The 15154-nt window shown below is 38.4% G+C and overlaps 1 protein-coding gene across 2 annotated transcripts in view; it reads right to left on the bottom strand.

Moving 5' to 3' along the window:
- Positions 1 to 15154, bottom strand: part of MYO1D (myosin ID) — a 319245-nt gene that overhangs the window by 218399 nt on the left and 85692 nt on the right. For both annotated transcript variants that reach the window (XM_023653032.2, XM_023653034.2), the window contains exons 3-10: positions 14919 to 15012; positions 12574 to 12739; positions 11131 to 11184; positions 9384 to 9479; positions 5476 to 5592; positions 3565 to 3768; positions 497 to 642; positions 305 to 419 (exon numbers count right to left, since the gene is read on the bottom strand). In XM_023653032.2, coding sequence (XP_023508800.1) covers positions 305 to 419; positions 497 to 642; positions 3565 to 3768; positions 5476 to 5592; positions 9384 to 9479; positions 11131 to 11184; positions 12574 to 12739; positions 14919 to 15012 — 992 coding nt within the window. The remainder of the gene's footprint in view (positions 1 to 304; positions 420 to 496; positions 643 to 3564; positions 3769 to 5475; positions 5593 to 9383; positions 9480 to 11130; positions 11185 to 12573; positions 12740 to 14918; positions 15013 to 15154) is intronic.

Below are 15154 nucleotides of genomic sequence, written 5' to 3'. Positions count from 1 at the left end.
ACTAAACTCTAACAGACAGATGTGAACCAGAAAACTTATGACATATCAGCCATAAAGTGAAAATATTAAATTTACTGATAATAACTCAGTATTTTCTGGGCACCAATAACGGAGTCTATCAGACTAGAGAAATCCCACCTGTCAACCCTGAAAATGATTATATTCACAAATCCCAAAAAGGAAAGCTAAGATTTAGGTGTTTCACATACCCAATAAGATTTTAAAAATATCTAAAATGACAAGATTCGATACTCCCAATAACATGGGAAACACAGGAAGACAGTTTCCGCAGGAATCCACTCACGTGCTTCCAGGGGATCCCTTCCCGCTGGTATTCCTCTTGTTCTTGCTTCAGAACCAGCTGAATAAAGAGCTGCTGCAATTTCTCGTTGCAGTAATTGATGCAGAATTGCTCAAAGCTGCAAGAAAAGGAATAAATTACGTTCAGATAAATAAAAAATAAACAGCAGGGTTTTAAGTATCTTATCCGGTTTACCTGTTGTTGTCAAAAATTTCAAAGCCGTAGATATCCAAGACACCAATAACAGTGTTCTTCCCGTGGATTGTGGTGTCATAGTTCTTGACCTCAATAATATCATTGATGCGAGTAACAATCCAACAAAAAAGGCGTTCATATATTGCCTGTGAGGAAAACAACATCGTGAATTCTTGCCCATGTGAGAATGAGTCCTCTGTTTAGATTTGCGATAAGTTTGAAATTCCTATCCACCCTCTCCTTACCATTTGCGATAGCTGTTATTACCCTAAGCAGAAAATTAGAAATGAAGATCATCTGTTAAAAACACCAACAGGATGTAGGCAAAACAAAACAGTTTGGAATTTTAAGAGATTTTTATCGGTCACTACATGCACTGTATTCCAACCACATTCTCCAGGTATGTTTCTGTGCCCAGCTCTATCAATACTTTGCCTACTCCCTGGTATAAAGCACTTCATTGCTTTATTGTTAATATGATCAACTCCTGCAAGTGAGGAATCAAGGAGTTAATATCTATGTGCCAGCAAAGCTCTATGGGTTCTAAAAATATAAATATTGATTTACAATGCTAAATAAAGGTCTGAGCCAAAGGCCACAATTTGAAATTCCTTGAGAATCAAACACACATCCAATGCACAAGGATACACATGCCAAGTCATGCAGAGACAAAGGCACCACACACTAACACACCTTCACATTCTGATACAAACCTGCTCTGCAATGTCACATCTCTAGAAAACCTTCCTTAACATTTCCCCTCAGCTACCCGCCCTCTTGAACTATACATATCTATACACATCACCCCCATTCTTCACCTTCCCCTTTACTCTTTGGTCCTCTCCAGTCTTTGCTTATCTCCTACTACTCCACTGAAATGGCTCATCAGGCACTGGAGCACCTTATAGACTCTGTCTTGTACCTCTATATGCACATCTCATCCAGATACTCGGCACCACTCAACCTAGTGTCCCACTCTCTTCTTCAGACATTATCCTCTCTGGGATTCATGATACCACACTTTCTTAATTTACCTCTTATTTCACTGGCCGCTCCTTGGTGACCTTTGGTAGGGTCTCCTCCTCCACCTGACCTCTAAAAGTTGGAATTCCTCCTGGTCTTCTCTTCACTCTTTAACACCTCCTCTCTAAGTCATATCATCCAATATTAGATAATAGTAATATAACTCTACCCCCAAATGTATTATCCCAGTGCAGACCTCTCCTCTGAGCTCCAGACTCATGCTCACTGCCTATCTGACAACACTCTTAGATGTCTCATGGCCATCTCAAACTTGTGTCCTGTTAGGACTCTTGCCTTCCCACCTCTAAAAACTGTTCCAACCATGAATAAATGGCAACAGAAACTTAGGAATTTATTCATTCATTTGACAAATATTTGCTGAGTACTTACCATGTGCGGTTTGTTGGAGAGACAGTACTAAGAAACATAAACATGGTCTCAGTCTCCAGGGAACTCAGGGAGAAAGGTGAGGGAAAAATCACACACACACGCATACAACTAAAGGGGAGGTGCATGGGATCCGAGGAGAATTTAACCTGTTCATTGTTCAGAGAGGCCAGGGAAGGCTTTTCTGGGAAAGTGGGCTGAGATCAGAAGGATCAGTAAGAGTTCAGCAGGTGAGAGGGGAGCAAAGAGCAATCCGAGCAGAGGAAATGGCAAGTGCAGAGGCCCTGTGGCTGGAAGTAGAAAGCGATAAAGACAACCTGTGAGGCCTGAGAGGAGACTAACGTGCTGGAGTGAAGAAAGGAGGATGGAATGTGGCATGAAATGAGACAGAGAGGGAGGCTGGAGCCACATCGTGTTAAGGGATTATTCTTGCTCCCCTCATTCCCCAGACAAACAGGTCCCGTGGATTTCACTTTCCAGGTACAGTCTGTCTCAAATCATCCTCTTTTCCCCATCTCCACCGCACCTTCCTAGTCCAAGCTGCCATCATCTCTCTCTTGGAGGACTGAAACAGCCCCTTAATGGGCTCCTTGCATCCACTCTCACCCTACCTCCCCACAAGATTCTCCATATTGAGGCTAGAGTGATCATGTTAAAAATTCAACCTTAATGTCATTGCCCCTGCTTAAAATTCTCCACTCTCATTGCACTTGGATAAATTCAAATTCCTCCTGAGACTACAAAACCAAGCCTGAGACTAACCAGAGTAAAAAACAGAATACACAGCAATCTAATCAACCAGGGAAAAAAAAAAGAAAAGAAAATGTTAGACTTGGGAAAACAAAAGATTTGCCACACAGAAAATAGACAAAGGGTTAAAGTTATAAGCTCTTACAAATTGATAACAAAAACATAAGAGCCCCAAATAAACTGTACAAAGGACATACCCAGGAAATTCTCAGAAGAGGTGTAAGTATTTAAATCTACTTTTTTAACTTTATTTTTCCTTTATAAAAATAGGAAATGAAGTTCAAATACACTAGTAATGAAAATTAAACTAACAGTGAGGTATTACTGTACAACCATATAATCAGTAATTTAAAAGTTTAAAATCAGTGTGTCCTCTGATCCAGCAAGTTCATGCCTGGGAGTCCGTCCAAAGGAAACACAAGCCCTGAGCGGAGGGACAGAGGACAAGGGTATGCAGCATTGTCTGCAGTGGCAGAGAAAGGGAACAAGTGAACGACTTAAGAGGTGGAAGGTTCATAAGTTATGGTACCATCACCACACACAGACATGAAATACAGGGAATCAGAACTCTATCAGGTGGCTTGAAGGGGACTTCCATGAAGCATTCCTGGGTGAGGAAAGCAAAACGGAGGGAGGGCTGGGAGAGGCCGCAGCAATGGGCCCTGAGAAGTAAGCATCACATCTTCAGCTTGCCAGTCAGTTCTCTTCTGCTTTTCCAGAAAGTTTTCTGGCATGGATGTTCACAGTCAGGGGGTTTTATGGAGACTGTGATGGCCAAAAAGTACCATTATGGTTTTTAAAAGCCTTAAGCTACTTTCGAGGAATGTCTGAACATATCCTCATGGAAGTTCACTAAAGCTGCAGCTGAGATCAAGACCAGGCTGAGAGAAGGCAAGCCAGAATCCCACCTTAGCAAAGGCGTCCCTGCCGTAGCTAGCTTCCTGTTCCGTGTGCTGCTTGTCAATGATGTCTCGACCCGTGGCCACAGTCCGGTAAAGAAGGGCTTTCTCAACCATGTCCGTCTTGGTAGACAGCAATTCTGCTATGATAGACACTACCTTGCCGTTTTCAATAAGAGGCGTGTCACCATCCACTACAAATTTTAAATTTCCCTACACCGAAAGCGAAAAAACAAGACACATCATTTCCAATGAGATTCTGAAAGATTATGTCAGGGATGTATTTGCCAATTTAAGATTTAATTCAGTGACCTTGTTTGTGGCACCTATTTGCCTAAATACATTCCATATCTCAACACATAAACACCTAGCACATCATCTATTTTTTTCTTTTCCAGACACTCATCTATTTTGTAAAATTTCCAGTATACGTTTTTGATGAGTAGAAGTTTTATATTTTTATGTAGCCAAATCTATGAATTCTTTGCTTTGGATTTCTCTTTCTTCGGTGTCACACTTAGATCATTCCTACTTCAAAGATTTTATGAATATTTAATATTTTCTTCCCATACGTATAGTTTTTTTTGTTACATTTAAGCTTTTAACTCACCTAGAATTTATGTTGCTATGTGGTGCAAAGCAAAAATCTAACTTTATTTTTTCAGATGGTATGTTAGTTGTTCCCACATCATTTACTGAATAGTCTAGCTTCTCCTCCTGATTTGAAAAACCACCTTTATTATATATTTAATCCCCCCAAGTTGGGGGTCTATTTATATTCCACTCATTCAATAAGCAATAAATAGTTACTAACCATCTACCAAAGGTCCAGCACATCAAGTAATCTGTTGATGGATCTGGTGCTGAATTTGTATAACAAGCTTGAAAGTACTATGGCTTTCACTATCCTTGTAAATCTGGTAGAATTACTCATGTCTCCTCTCCTCCCCTCCCCCTACCCTACCTCTCTTTTTCAGTACGTTTTGTTTGCTCTGTTTACATGTTTACTGCTCCAGGTAAATGCTGGAATCATTATGTCAACTTAAAAACAAAATTCCTATTTAGATTCTGAAGAACATTGTTGCACTGTATTTATAAACTAGTTGAAAGAATGAGACAGTTTATAACGTTAAAGTCTTCCTAGCCAAAAACATTTATTTAAGGTATCATTTATATTACTAGGTAATATTTTTCATATAGGTCCTGCACATTTCTGATTCTTGCAGAGTTCAATCTTGCTTCATTAAAGTGAAAGGTAATTTTTATTCCAGACTTGAATCCACGTTGTCCCTTGTTTATGGTTAAGGTTACATGTTCATTACATTTTAAACAACTTTAATTATATAAATAGTAATGCAAGAATTCCGACACATGGTTCTTCACTTCTTCAGAGTCTGGTGTGTTGCTGTGGAAAACCACCGGACTGTAAGTCGGTCACTCGGTCTACAGTGTTGGCTGCCATGAACTGGCTATGCCTTTGAGTCAGTCATGCCAGCCCTTTAGGGCTTATTTCCCAAGCTGTAAAATGAGACGATCAAAGTTCCAGTTCTAATAATCTATGATTCTATGTTTCAAATGCTATTAGAAATTTATTCTGATCAAAAGATTTTAGCTTGTACCATGGTAGCCACATCATTACTGAATTCTTCTAACCTTGAAATTAACCAGTTCAAAGTCTGACATACCAGTAGGGAAGTAAACTAAAGCCATAGTCTCAAAACCTATGGTGGCTTGGAAAATCCCTCATAATATTATAAAATGATGGGGAGAACCACAAATATAGTAATCTCTTCAAAATGTGAGTGAAATTTTCTCTGTCTAAACTACTTTTTAAATCTATAGGGAAAAAAACAAAATCTTCTGAAAGAGCATCCTGTCTCCACAGGGAGGCAACTGACTTTGAGAGGCGTCCCTACTCACCAAGTGAAGAATAGTAGCCAAAATTTTATACACTGTTTGAATCTCCTCAGGTTTGAAGCCAATTACTTTCATGGCATCAGCTACTACTTTGAATTCAGCAGCATCATTGATAGTAGACTAGAAATGAAAACAGGAAACTTAAGTCACTGACATGTCATATGAGCATTAAAATCCAACAATTATGAGACTAAATTCAAGTTTAGCTAAGGTCTTGATGCCTTTGTAGTAAGTCAGTGAGGGGATAATAAGTATCCAGAGAAAATAAAAAACCATCTCAGGGGTAGCAACATCATTCAGTACACACAATGCCCACCTGTGTGTGAGCCACTGTCACCCAAAATAAGCACCATGCACTTTTCTGGAACCTTCAGTGAGGGAGCAAGTCCTGAGTTGGCTCAGAGAAGCTGACTGCTGTTCCGTGACGAGTGAAACAAGTGGCGTGAGATGTGAGATCACAAATGGAAACTCTTACTGTGGGAGAATCCAAGACACATGCCTGGCTATTGCCATTTGTGGCTTTTTCTTCTACAAATAGTCTGGTATAGACTGAGAACAACACTCCCACTCTTGTATGGTCAATCTTTTAATTTCACAGGTGAGGAAAAGCAGGCCCCCAAAAGCAAAGTGGCCGACTTCAATCAGTCAGCAAGTTAATAAATAGTCTGGGGCTGTAACTTTACTCTTTCATTCAGTCAATAACCACTTGGTGCATCAGACCTTCTCACTGGTACAGGGAGTTGCTATAGATTGAATGTTTGTGTCCGCCCAAAATTCATGGGTTGAAATCCTAACCACAAGGTGATAGTATTAGGAGGTGGGATGTTTTGGGAGGTGATTAGGTCATGAGGAAAGAGCCCTCATGAATGAGATTAGTGCCCTTATAAAAGAGACCCCAAAGAGCTCCCCTGCCCCTTCCACCGTGTGAGGACACAGTGAGAAAATATCATCTACAAACCAGGAAGTGGGCCCCCACTAGACACGAAATCTACACATGCCTTGATCTTGGACTTCTCAGCCTCCAGAACTGTGAGAAGTCAACACTGGTTGTGAATAAGCCACTCGGTTTATGGCTTTTTTGTTGTAGCAGCCCTACTGGACTAAGACAGGAGTTCAGAGATGACCCACCTGCCGTGAAGAGCAATAGCCATCAGGATGGAAATACAAGCGTGTCCACAGAAATTCCCAATAAAGCAATGGTAACTGCCTATCTTAGAAGTTTTCCCAAAGCAGCAGCTCCAGAGGGCCTGACTGATCCTTTCCTCCATGAGTTTCTCCTCTGGTGAGGACACAGAAACCTGGCCTGATGCTCACCTGTTAGGAAGGGCACAGGAAGGGGTTCTTTCTATCTGATGGGCACATGTTCCTCTAGTGTCCAGGACACAACCAGGCAAGACCCTCCACCTACTAGTTCTTTGACCTTAGGCAAGAAACTTAACCTTGCTGCATCTTAATTTCCTCATGGGTAAAATGGGCATAACAATACATTTCTTACAACATTGTTGTGAGAATTGAATGAGGATTTATATAAGGCACCTCTCTAGTTCCTAGCATGTAAAAAGCACTCGATAAGTATCAGATGTTACTATTATTATAAGCCACAAACATGAAATTGCAAGGAAATTAGACCAAAAATCTACATGTCCTACTGTGGGGGACTGCTGGCTGCTTACATAACAGTCATTTCCCACCCCATTTCTTTCTTGCTGATAGGACCCTGACTTGTTCACCCCTCTCCAGGTGCATGTGTTCTTCGGGGTTGGTCTCCCACCAGCCTCTGGAGGTAAATCTTCATTGCTCTAAACTAATCACGGTGATCTTATTCTCCTGAGCAAATGACTGGTCAGCCATGGGCATGTGATGCCATTCTGATCAATAAGACATGAGGTTTCCCTAGCTAATAAAGGGACATAAGCCAGGAACATTTCCTCTGCCTGTGACTCCTGGGACTGCTGCTGCCATTTTGGGACCGTGAGAAAAAGCAGCCCAAGAGGACAAGCCAAATCCAGTGAGGACGGCAGAGTTGTAAGTTGGAGAAACAAATAAGCAAACAACATGCGGGTCCCTATCAACACTGTTAAGGCACTGAATTAACTAACTCTGGAACTACCCTATCTCAGGGCTTCTTGTTATGTGAGATAATTATGGTCCTTATGGTTTTTAGAGACTTTAATGGGGACTTATCACACCTGCAACCCAAAGTATCTTGATTGTACATAATTCTTGTATTTTAGAATAGTTAAGTAAAATTATGATACATAGAGTGCAATCTTCATAGTTATTAAAAGTATTCTATTAATTTATATTTGTTCACATGTGAAGATACTAATAGTTATATTGTAATATAATAAAAGCAGGTTTATTTAATCAGGATTTATTGTCTGATTCCATTTATAAATATATACACATAAACTGTTATCAATAATTTTCTCTGATGGTAAGCTTTTGTGTATTTTTGTTTGCTTTTGGTTCATCTTTATTTTAGGTTTTGACTATGATCATGTCTTACTTCTTTGTTTTTATTAGAGAGGCAGAAAAAAAAGGGGGGAGGATTAAGAGTAGAAGACTTGATGAGAAGAGAGCCAAAGCTAAATTTAGCTTAGAGAAAAGGCTAAATGTTAATTTAATACTCACTTTCTGTGGGGGTTCTACACGATCTGGCCAAAATTAATTTGGTCAATAAGACTATTTGATTAAAAAGGAATATTTCCGGTCACTGGCTTTTTAAGTGTTGATTTTATAATCCTTTCCACATCTTTAAATACCTCTGGCCTAGTCTCAGAAAGATGGAGTGTTGCCCATTCTTGTTTTGTTTGTTTTCAATTAATTTTCAGCCAAACATCCTGCTCTCAGATGATTGTAAAAGTAAAAAGTTCATGCAACTTAAATGGCAAACAATGGAAAACTAACTGCAAAACACTAAATATCATTTATTTCTATGCACTGCAATAAAAATACAGCTAAACTAGTAATGCAGGTATAATTAGGTTAAAATGAATAATAAAAATTTAAAAAAAAGAAACAGCTTTCACATCTTAGATCCTTTCCTTTTATAAACTCATTTACTTTTCCTCCAACTCCAAAAGCAATACATTTTTTATTATAGAATAAATTTAAAACACAATCAGAAGCAGAACAACATAAATATCCATAATCTCATCCATCCAGAATTAACAATTAAAACCTTGGTCTATTTCTCTCCATATCTTATTTTATTTATTTATATACCTTTCCCCAAACAAAATAGGATAATATGGTAATTACTGTTTTATAACCTATCATCAACAAACTACTATATTAGGATTAGCTGTAAAATGACTAGCACACAACTAATTAGAAATAAAAGAGCAGAGTATTTGCATATGTGTGTTCAAGGGCTTGCACGCAAGGGAAGGGGAAAAATGGAAAAATTTGAAAGCTGAACAGAAATGCTCAAAAGGTCACAAAACTATTTCTAGGATATATCAAAATCAATATTTGAAAAAACAGTGAATAGAAATCTTTGACACTCATTTTCAACCAAAGTGCTTTTAAATTTTCTTTTGTCTTATCAACCTGCCTTTGGCCAGATCATACGGTGTATCTTCTTTTGAGGTGGATTTCCTTGTCATATGAATGTTTTTTACAGTGTCACAATAAAAGGAATAGGGTCAAAAATTAAAAGAAAACACAAGATCACAAGACAGAAACTTCTTTCCTGTCAGATGGTGACAAAATATAGTAGTGTGTTATTACGCAAAGTTGTTGAGTCAATAATGTATTGAATCACTGTCCCTGAGAATTTAAAAAATAGAACAGAATAAAAGAGTCATTCGTTTGCCTAAAGGCAGCAGACTAGACCAGATAATTATTTAATGTCCCTCTGATTCTTTGATTCTACATCTGAACAATCTCAAAGAAGAAACTCTCACCTTTAATTGAGCTCCTACATGGATATAGTTGTAGGATGAAAGGGATTTCTGGAGATGGAGAGAGCGTAGTATCTGCTCTGAACCTCCTTGGAGTAGCTGAAAAATATTTAATTAAAAATAAATTGGCAAAATACATTACTGAACCAAATATACCAAATATCCTAACCTAATGGTAATCTAACTTTTATTCATCATCTGGGCTTAGTTCACTTAGCCTAGCCTCCTGTTTCTAGCTTTGACTTTTTTTGTTTTTTTTGATCTAGAAAGTAAATGGCTTCAGTGTCATCAGTTATGGAGAATGTTATACAGTCATGAAGAAAATTACTTAAAAAGTCTTAGCTCTTTCACAATATAACTGGCATAAAAGGTTCTTGCTTTTACTGTGGTCGTTTGTAAAGCAGGAGCCTGTGCTCTGTGGTGGTCACTTGCTTAGCGGCCTCATTATCCAGACAGCAAAGTGGTGTTTCAGAATTCAGAAAAAGTCAAGATTGCCATGGAAGTAAGAGGCATCAGCAGACAGTCACATGTTGAATCACAACATATTTTCCTCATCAATCTCTATCTCTGGAAAGGACGACTGGGTAACCATGACTGCAGTGTTGAACAAAGACAAATTTGAACACGTTCACCCAAGTGGGAAAAAACACTGGGAAAAAGTTACGAGTTCTTGAAATAAACATAACTCTTTCATATTTGGTAGAAAACTAGTTTATTGAAGACATGGCAAGTTGTCAACGAAAACACGAATACAACATGGACAGCCCTTTTAAATAGTGACTTCTAGAAGCCACTATGTTTAAATTCTCTATATTAAACTGTATGCTTTGGTTTACTTAAAAGGTGTAATTATCAGATTTTTAAAATTGATTTTTTAACCAAATATATCCAGATTTGTATATACAAATGAGTACTGTCTATTAAAGAAAATGACTTTGGCTGTGTGGTACTCAACTTATATTGTTACCATTCAGTCACCTCCCAAGAGAGTTTACACATGGAAATCAATCTTATTGATTTACAGTTTTACTTTTTAGAAATCCAAAACAGTATTGCTTACTTTGATCACCCACCTTATTTATTAGCCTTGGTTTATATTACTTTGGACTTTAAAAAATTATAAAATGTATCAAATTGTTATCAGAGTATAAAAACTTGCCAATAGGAGGGCTATTTTAAAAGATTTTGCCTTATACACTAAAAGCACTCCCAAAGAGGCATTCAAATTTTTTTTCTAACCAATCACAGCTTTGATGGGATAAAGAAGATAATTCTCCCTTGAATTCATAAATCTTGGTTATTTTTTTTCTAAGTAATCATATTGCTTTATAGTCTCTATGAGGAAAACAAATCGAATTTATATTCCCATCTCCGGAGCTCCCAAATATGGGGACGACAGCTACAATTCAAAATAAAACAAAAATAATTTAACATATTTAGAATTTATCATTTCAAAGCTTTCACAGTCATTAAACTGTTATCTACGCTCCAAGGAAATATTGGCGATGCTCAACCAGTCAGTCCTCTGGTTGGTTAACCACCTGCCAGCCCTTTACAATCGTCATGCTCGTTAAATCTCTGAAGAAGCACGTGGGGTAGGTTGTGTGCATGCATGCACACGTGTGTAACATGTCATGGGCCAATGGAGGCAAGGGAGGCACAGGACAGGGGAGAGCCCCAACATAAAAACATTCATTTCCTGCACAACTGAGCAAATGATCAATTATCTGCACAACGGGAGATTACTAACCTGATAGAAAGAATGAAAGCTTCTTTCTCCTGGCTGTTGCACAATCACTCGAGACTAAGAAAAAACACATTAAAATCGTTAACATGAAGAGGTACTCCCAAAATAAAACGGAAGCCACTTTTCAGGGAGTCCTGTATCAACAGCACATTTAACTGTCCGAAAGCCCCTAAGGATAGCACCCATCTCACACTAGATCTCCTCTATGGGGCTTTCTGTGCAACCTTTTCACTGCTTAAAACAGAGTTCCCTAAACTTTCCGAAGAACGAAGCTATTTTGAGTTTTTCTTTAACCCGGAGCCTAAAGCTGGAATCTTTTTAGAGGGGGTGGGGAAGGAATTAGCAGTGGGCAGAACAGGACGGCGCTAAGGGAGGAATATTCTCAATACTCCCTTCCTCAGAGTCTGCTAGCATTTCAAAGAGCAATGGCTTATGTCCTGTCGTAAAATCGGGTGAAGATCAGACATAGAGACCTCTGCCTTAGATGGTTCCAAAAAGACAGCTTTTAAGAGAGGGCTCAAAACTGGCATTCATTCAAGGGGATCCCTTTGATTGAATATGTACATAAAGAGAAGCCATGAAACATTTTAGAAAAAAGACTGATAACAGGCATTTGTTGCCCTTTCTCAACTGACTGACAAAACTTATTTCCTTAACAGTCTGACTTCAACTTAACAAAAAAAAATAAAGATTATACTGCCATAAAGGTTGCTATGGTATCATTGGATGGGAAACCCTTAACTGAGAAGGCACCTCCGTTCATATCCGAGTACAATTCAAGGTAGAGAATTAACTTGGTGAAGTGCAGTGTGAACTGCAAAAACCAGGCGAATGCACCTATGTGCTCTCCTGCAGTCAGATCCAGCGACAATCAAGGTTAGTCAGGACACAACCTCTCTGGCAGTCCCAAGAGGGTAGTTTTAATTGGAATCTTCTACAAATCGGGCCTCACCTTCATGTGGCAGACAAACATATTCTAAGATTTCACTGACCTAATGCAGTATGCTTCACGATTAGGCTGTAAGGTCACAAAATACACCTATGTTACTATAAACCAGTGAACATACAGAAACTAGAAGAAAATGAGATGTCAAATTAATTCAAATAAGAACATATGAGAGATGGTGATTTGTAAAAAGGGTAGAAGTGATCAGTCCTGTTAAACCTCACCCAGTAGTTGGCACATATTCATATGCCACCCATCCCTACACACCTAAATCTTTATCTACAAAGTTCACAGCTTTTCCCAGCACTAAAGTGTAAGTGTTACTAAGACACCAAAGGAGAATATCTCGTCATAGAAGGCTAACTGAGGAGCAGGAAGTGAGGGAGAACTGGGTTAAAAGCTACTCTCAAGAAACAAAAGAAATCCAATACATATAATCGGGATTTAAAGAAAAATTCAGCTCTTGTAAATATTACCCTCAGAAATCAAGCACATTTTACCTTCTCCAATAAGTAGTTATTGATATGTCCACCAATAGGGTCCCCCTTGAAATCAAAGTTGATATCCATGTATTTCCCAAACCTGCTTGAGTTGTCATTGCGGTTGGTTTTGGCATTTCCAAAAGCTTCCAAGACACAGTTGGACTTAAGCAACATGTTCTTCACTCTTTAACACAGATAAATGAAAGTTATCATAAAAAGTTTGAGAGGCTGGGCTTTTTAAAAAACTAGACTTCGTTAAAACACATGCAAACATTTATACAGAGATGCTGACTGCAGCATTATTGTCAATAAAATATATATATATATAAATAACCCAAATGTACACCAATAGGGATGGATAAAAATAAATTTTTGCTTCCAGCATAATATGTACTGACATAGAAAGATGTCTAGAATATATTAATGAATGAAAAATTAAGTTTCAAAATAATATGTATTGCAGGATCTTTGTGTGTGTGTGCGCGCACACGTGCACACATGTGAGTGTTATGTGTGCATGCACAGGTGTTAGTAAATGCTTAAAAATCTCGAGGGAACAGCACATTTCACTGTGGTTACCTAGGTTGATGGGGTAGATAGGGTGGGATTACCAGGTACATTTGCCTTCAACATCATGCTGTACTTTTTAGTTTTTCTTTTAAATGAACGTGTTTTGTGAAAATAAGAAAAATCTTAAAAAGATATGTTCTGAAAAGAAAGAATGAATGATACAGAAAATGATACAGTTTTTTAAAGTACTTGCTTATAAAGCCTAGAATAATGAAATTTATTGCATTTAGTTAGACATCATAAATGTGGTCTTTATTAGTTTAGAAATTGCTCATTATTTTGTTTGAAGCTACATGGAACCTCTCCTCTGTACCAGTTATGGAATTCATTCTTTATTCAATGAATGCTAACTTTTTATAGAGCAGTCTCTCCCAATGGATACATTTTAACTTCATGCTAGTCCTTATGTCTTTGCTTTTATTTCGCTGACAAGATTCCTCTTACATGGGCAGACGTGCGGAAGTGACTTTGGCCACTGAAATGACCTATGTAGCAGATCCACTGTTCCCTCCACTACTATTGCAAATGAGCCTATGACTTTATCTCCTTGTGAAGGAAAGTATGCTTTTAAAATGTGGAGGGAAAACTGCTTGCTTATGGTAAATAAAAGCAACTGTCTATAAAACTATGGTAAGATGTGCTCGTGAGAGACTAGCAAATGTACATAGGCCTTACTCTACTAGACCAACTGGGTTTAGCAATCAAACTAATTTAGTTCTCAGCTACTTACTCTCCTGAGCTCCTAAGGAAATTACAAAAACTTACTTATATCCTTGTCCTTGTCATATTAGATTGCAAAGTCAGAATCAGAAGTGAGGATGTGTCACAATTAAGAAAAATGCATCTTCTGACCTGGCAATCCAGCCCAATTAAGATGAGAAGAAGAAAGCCCACGTAGGGTGCTTTAGCCTATGTTTTCTTCTTTCACATCAACACAGCATCCTTTCTTTCTATTAATAAAACTGAAGATTGTGATGTGTATATGGAACGTGACTCTTAAGTAAATGAATGTTGAAGTTTAAAGTAGCAACTCTGGAAAACTCTTAATTTTCTCTTTAAAAAGTCTGCAGCACATAAGAAACTCAAGTCATGTTGCCTTATAGCCACATTTCTTTCTTTTTTTTTAAACCCTCATTCATTCTTTTCATATTTATTAAGTAAACACTATATGCCAGACACTGTGCTAAATGCTGGACCCAGACAGTGCACACCAGCTTTATGACTTACCCTACTGTGAGCAGCGGCATGGTGCGGCATGAAACCCTTCCAGAAAATGAATCTTATTTACAACTTCTAAGCTCAGGGGTTCTGGTTGCAACAGTGATGGGAAGCCACAGACCTGCCTCCCAGAGCCCCCCTCTGCTCTAGGGAACCTGGGGCTCCTGAGGGCACCGTTTAAAAAACAAAACAAAACAAAACACTAGTGCAGTAGAAAGAGCAAGGAACCAGTGAAAGCTCGAACAACAACACCTAGCAGCAGAAATTACAACACCTTTGCTGACCATGCACAACATTTAAGGCAGCAGTTACAAACCAGAATGGGGACAATTTCATCTGTTTCAGCATCATTTCATTTTGTTTTATATTTAAGTAAAGCTTACTGTAGTAGTATTTTTCTATTAAAAACAAATATAGCAATAGATTAGTGATGTAAATAAAAGTGCAGAGACAGTGAGCAACAAGAGAGCCAAAGTGGTTTAATCATCAATAACTGCCCAATACCTATCAGAGTTTAGGCCACAGAAAACCGAAGCTCCCACCAGAATTTCTCCCCCTCACTAGAAGGCGCTTACCTTTCAACCTCCGCTCTCTGACTGGGGTTGGTGATGGCCGCGATGTACTGCATAATGTACTTACTGGCTTCAGTTTTACCAGCTCCACTTTCCCCTGCAGGGAAAATTGTGCAAGGCTTAACATTCTAACTTAAACCAAGAGAAAGCTAATTTTTAATAGGATAACTTAAAATTCTGATGTGAGTTATTCACTTAAAATCCCTTATGTTCCACTGTTTGCTTTTTTTGGAGTTATT

This window comes from Equus caballus, chromosome 11 (assembly GCF_041296265.1).
Source record: "Equus caballus isolate H_3958 breed thoroughbred chromosome 11, TB-T2T, whole genome shotgun sequence".
Taxonomy (NCBI): Eukaryota; Metazoa; Chordata; class Mammalia; order Perissodactyla; family Equidae; genus Equus; species Equus caballus.
The sequence above is the reverse complement of the archived record's forward strand: the minus strand, read 5'-3'. Positions and strand labels throughout refer to the sequence as shown.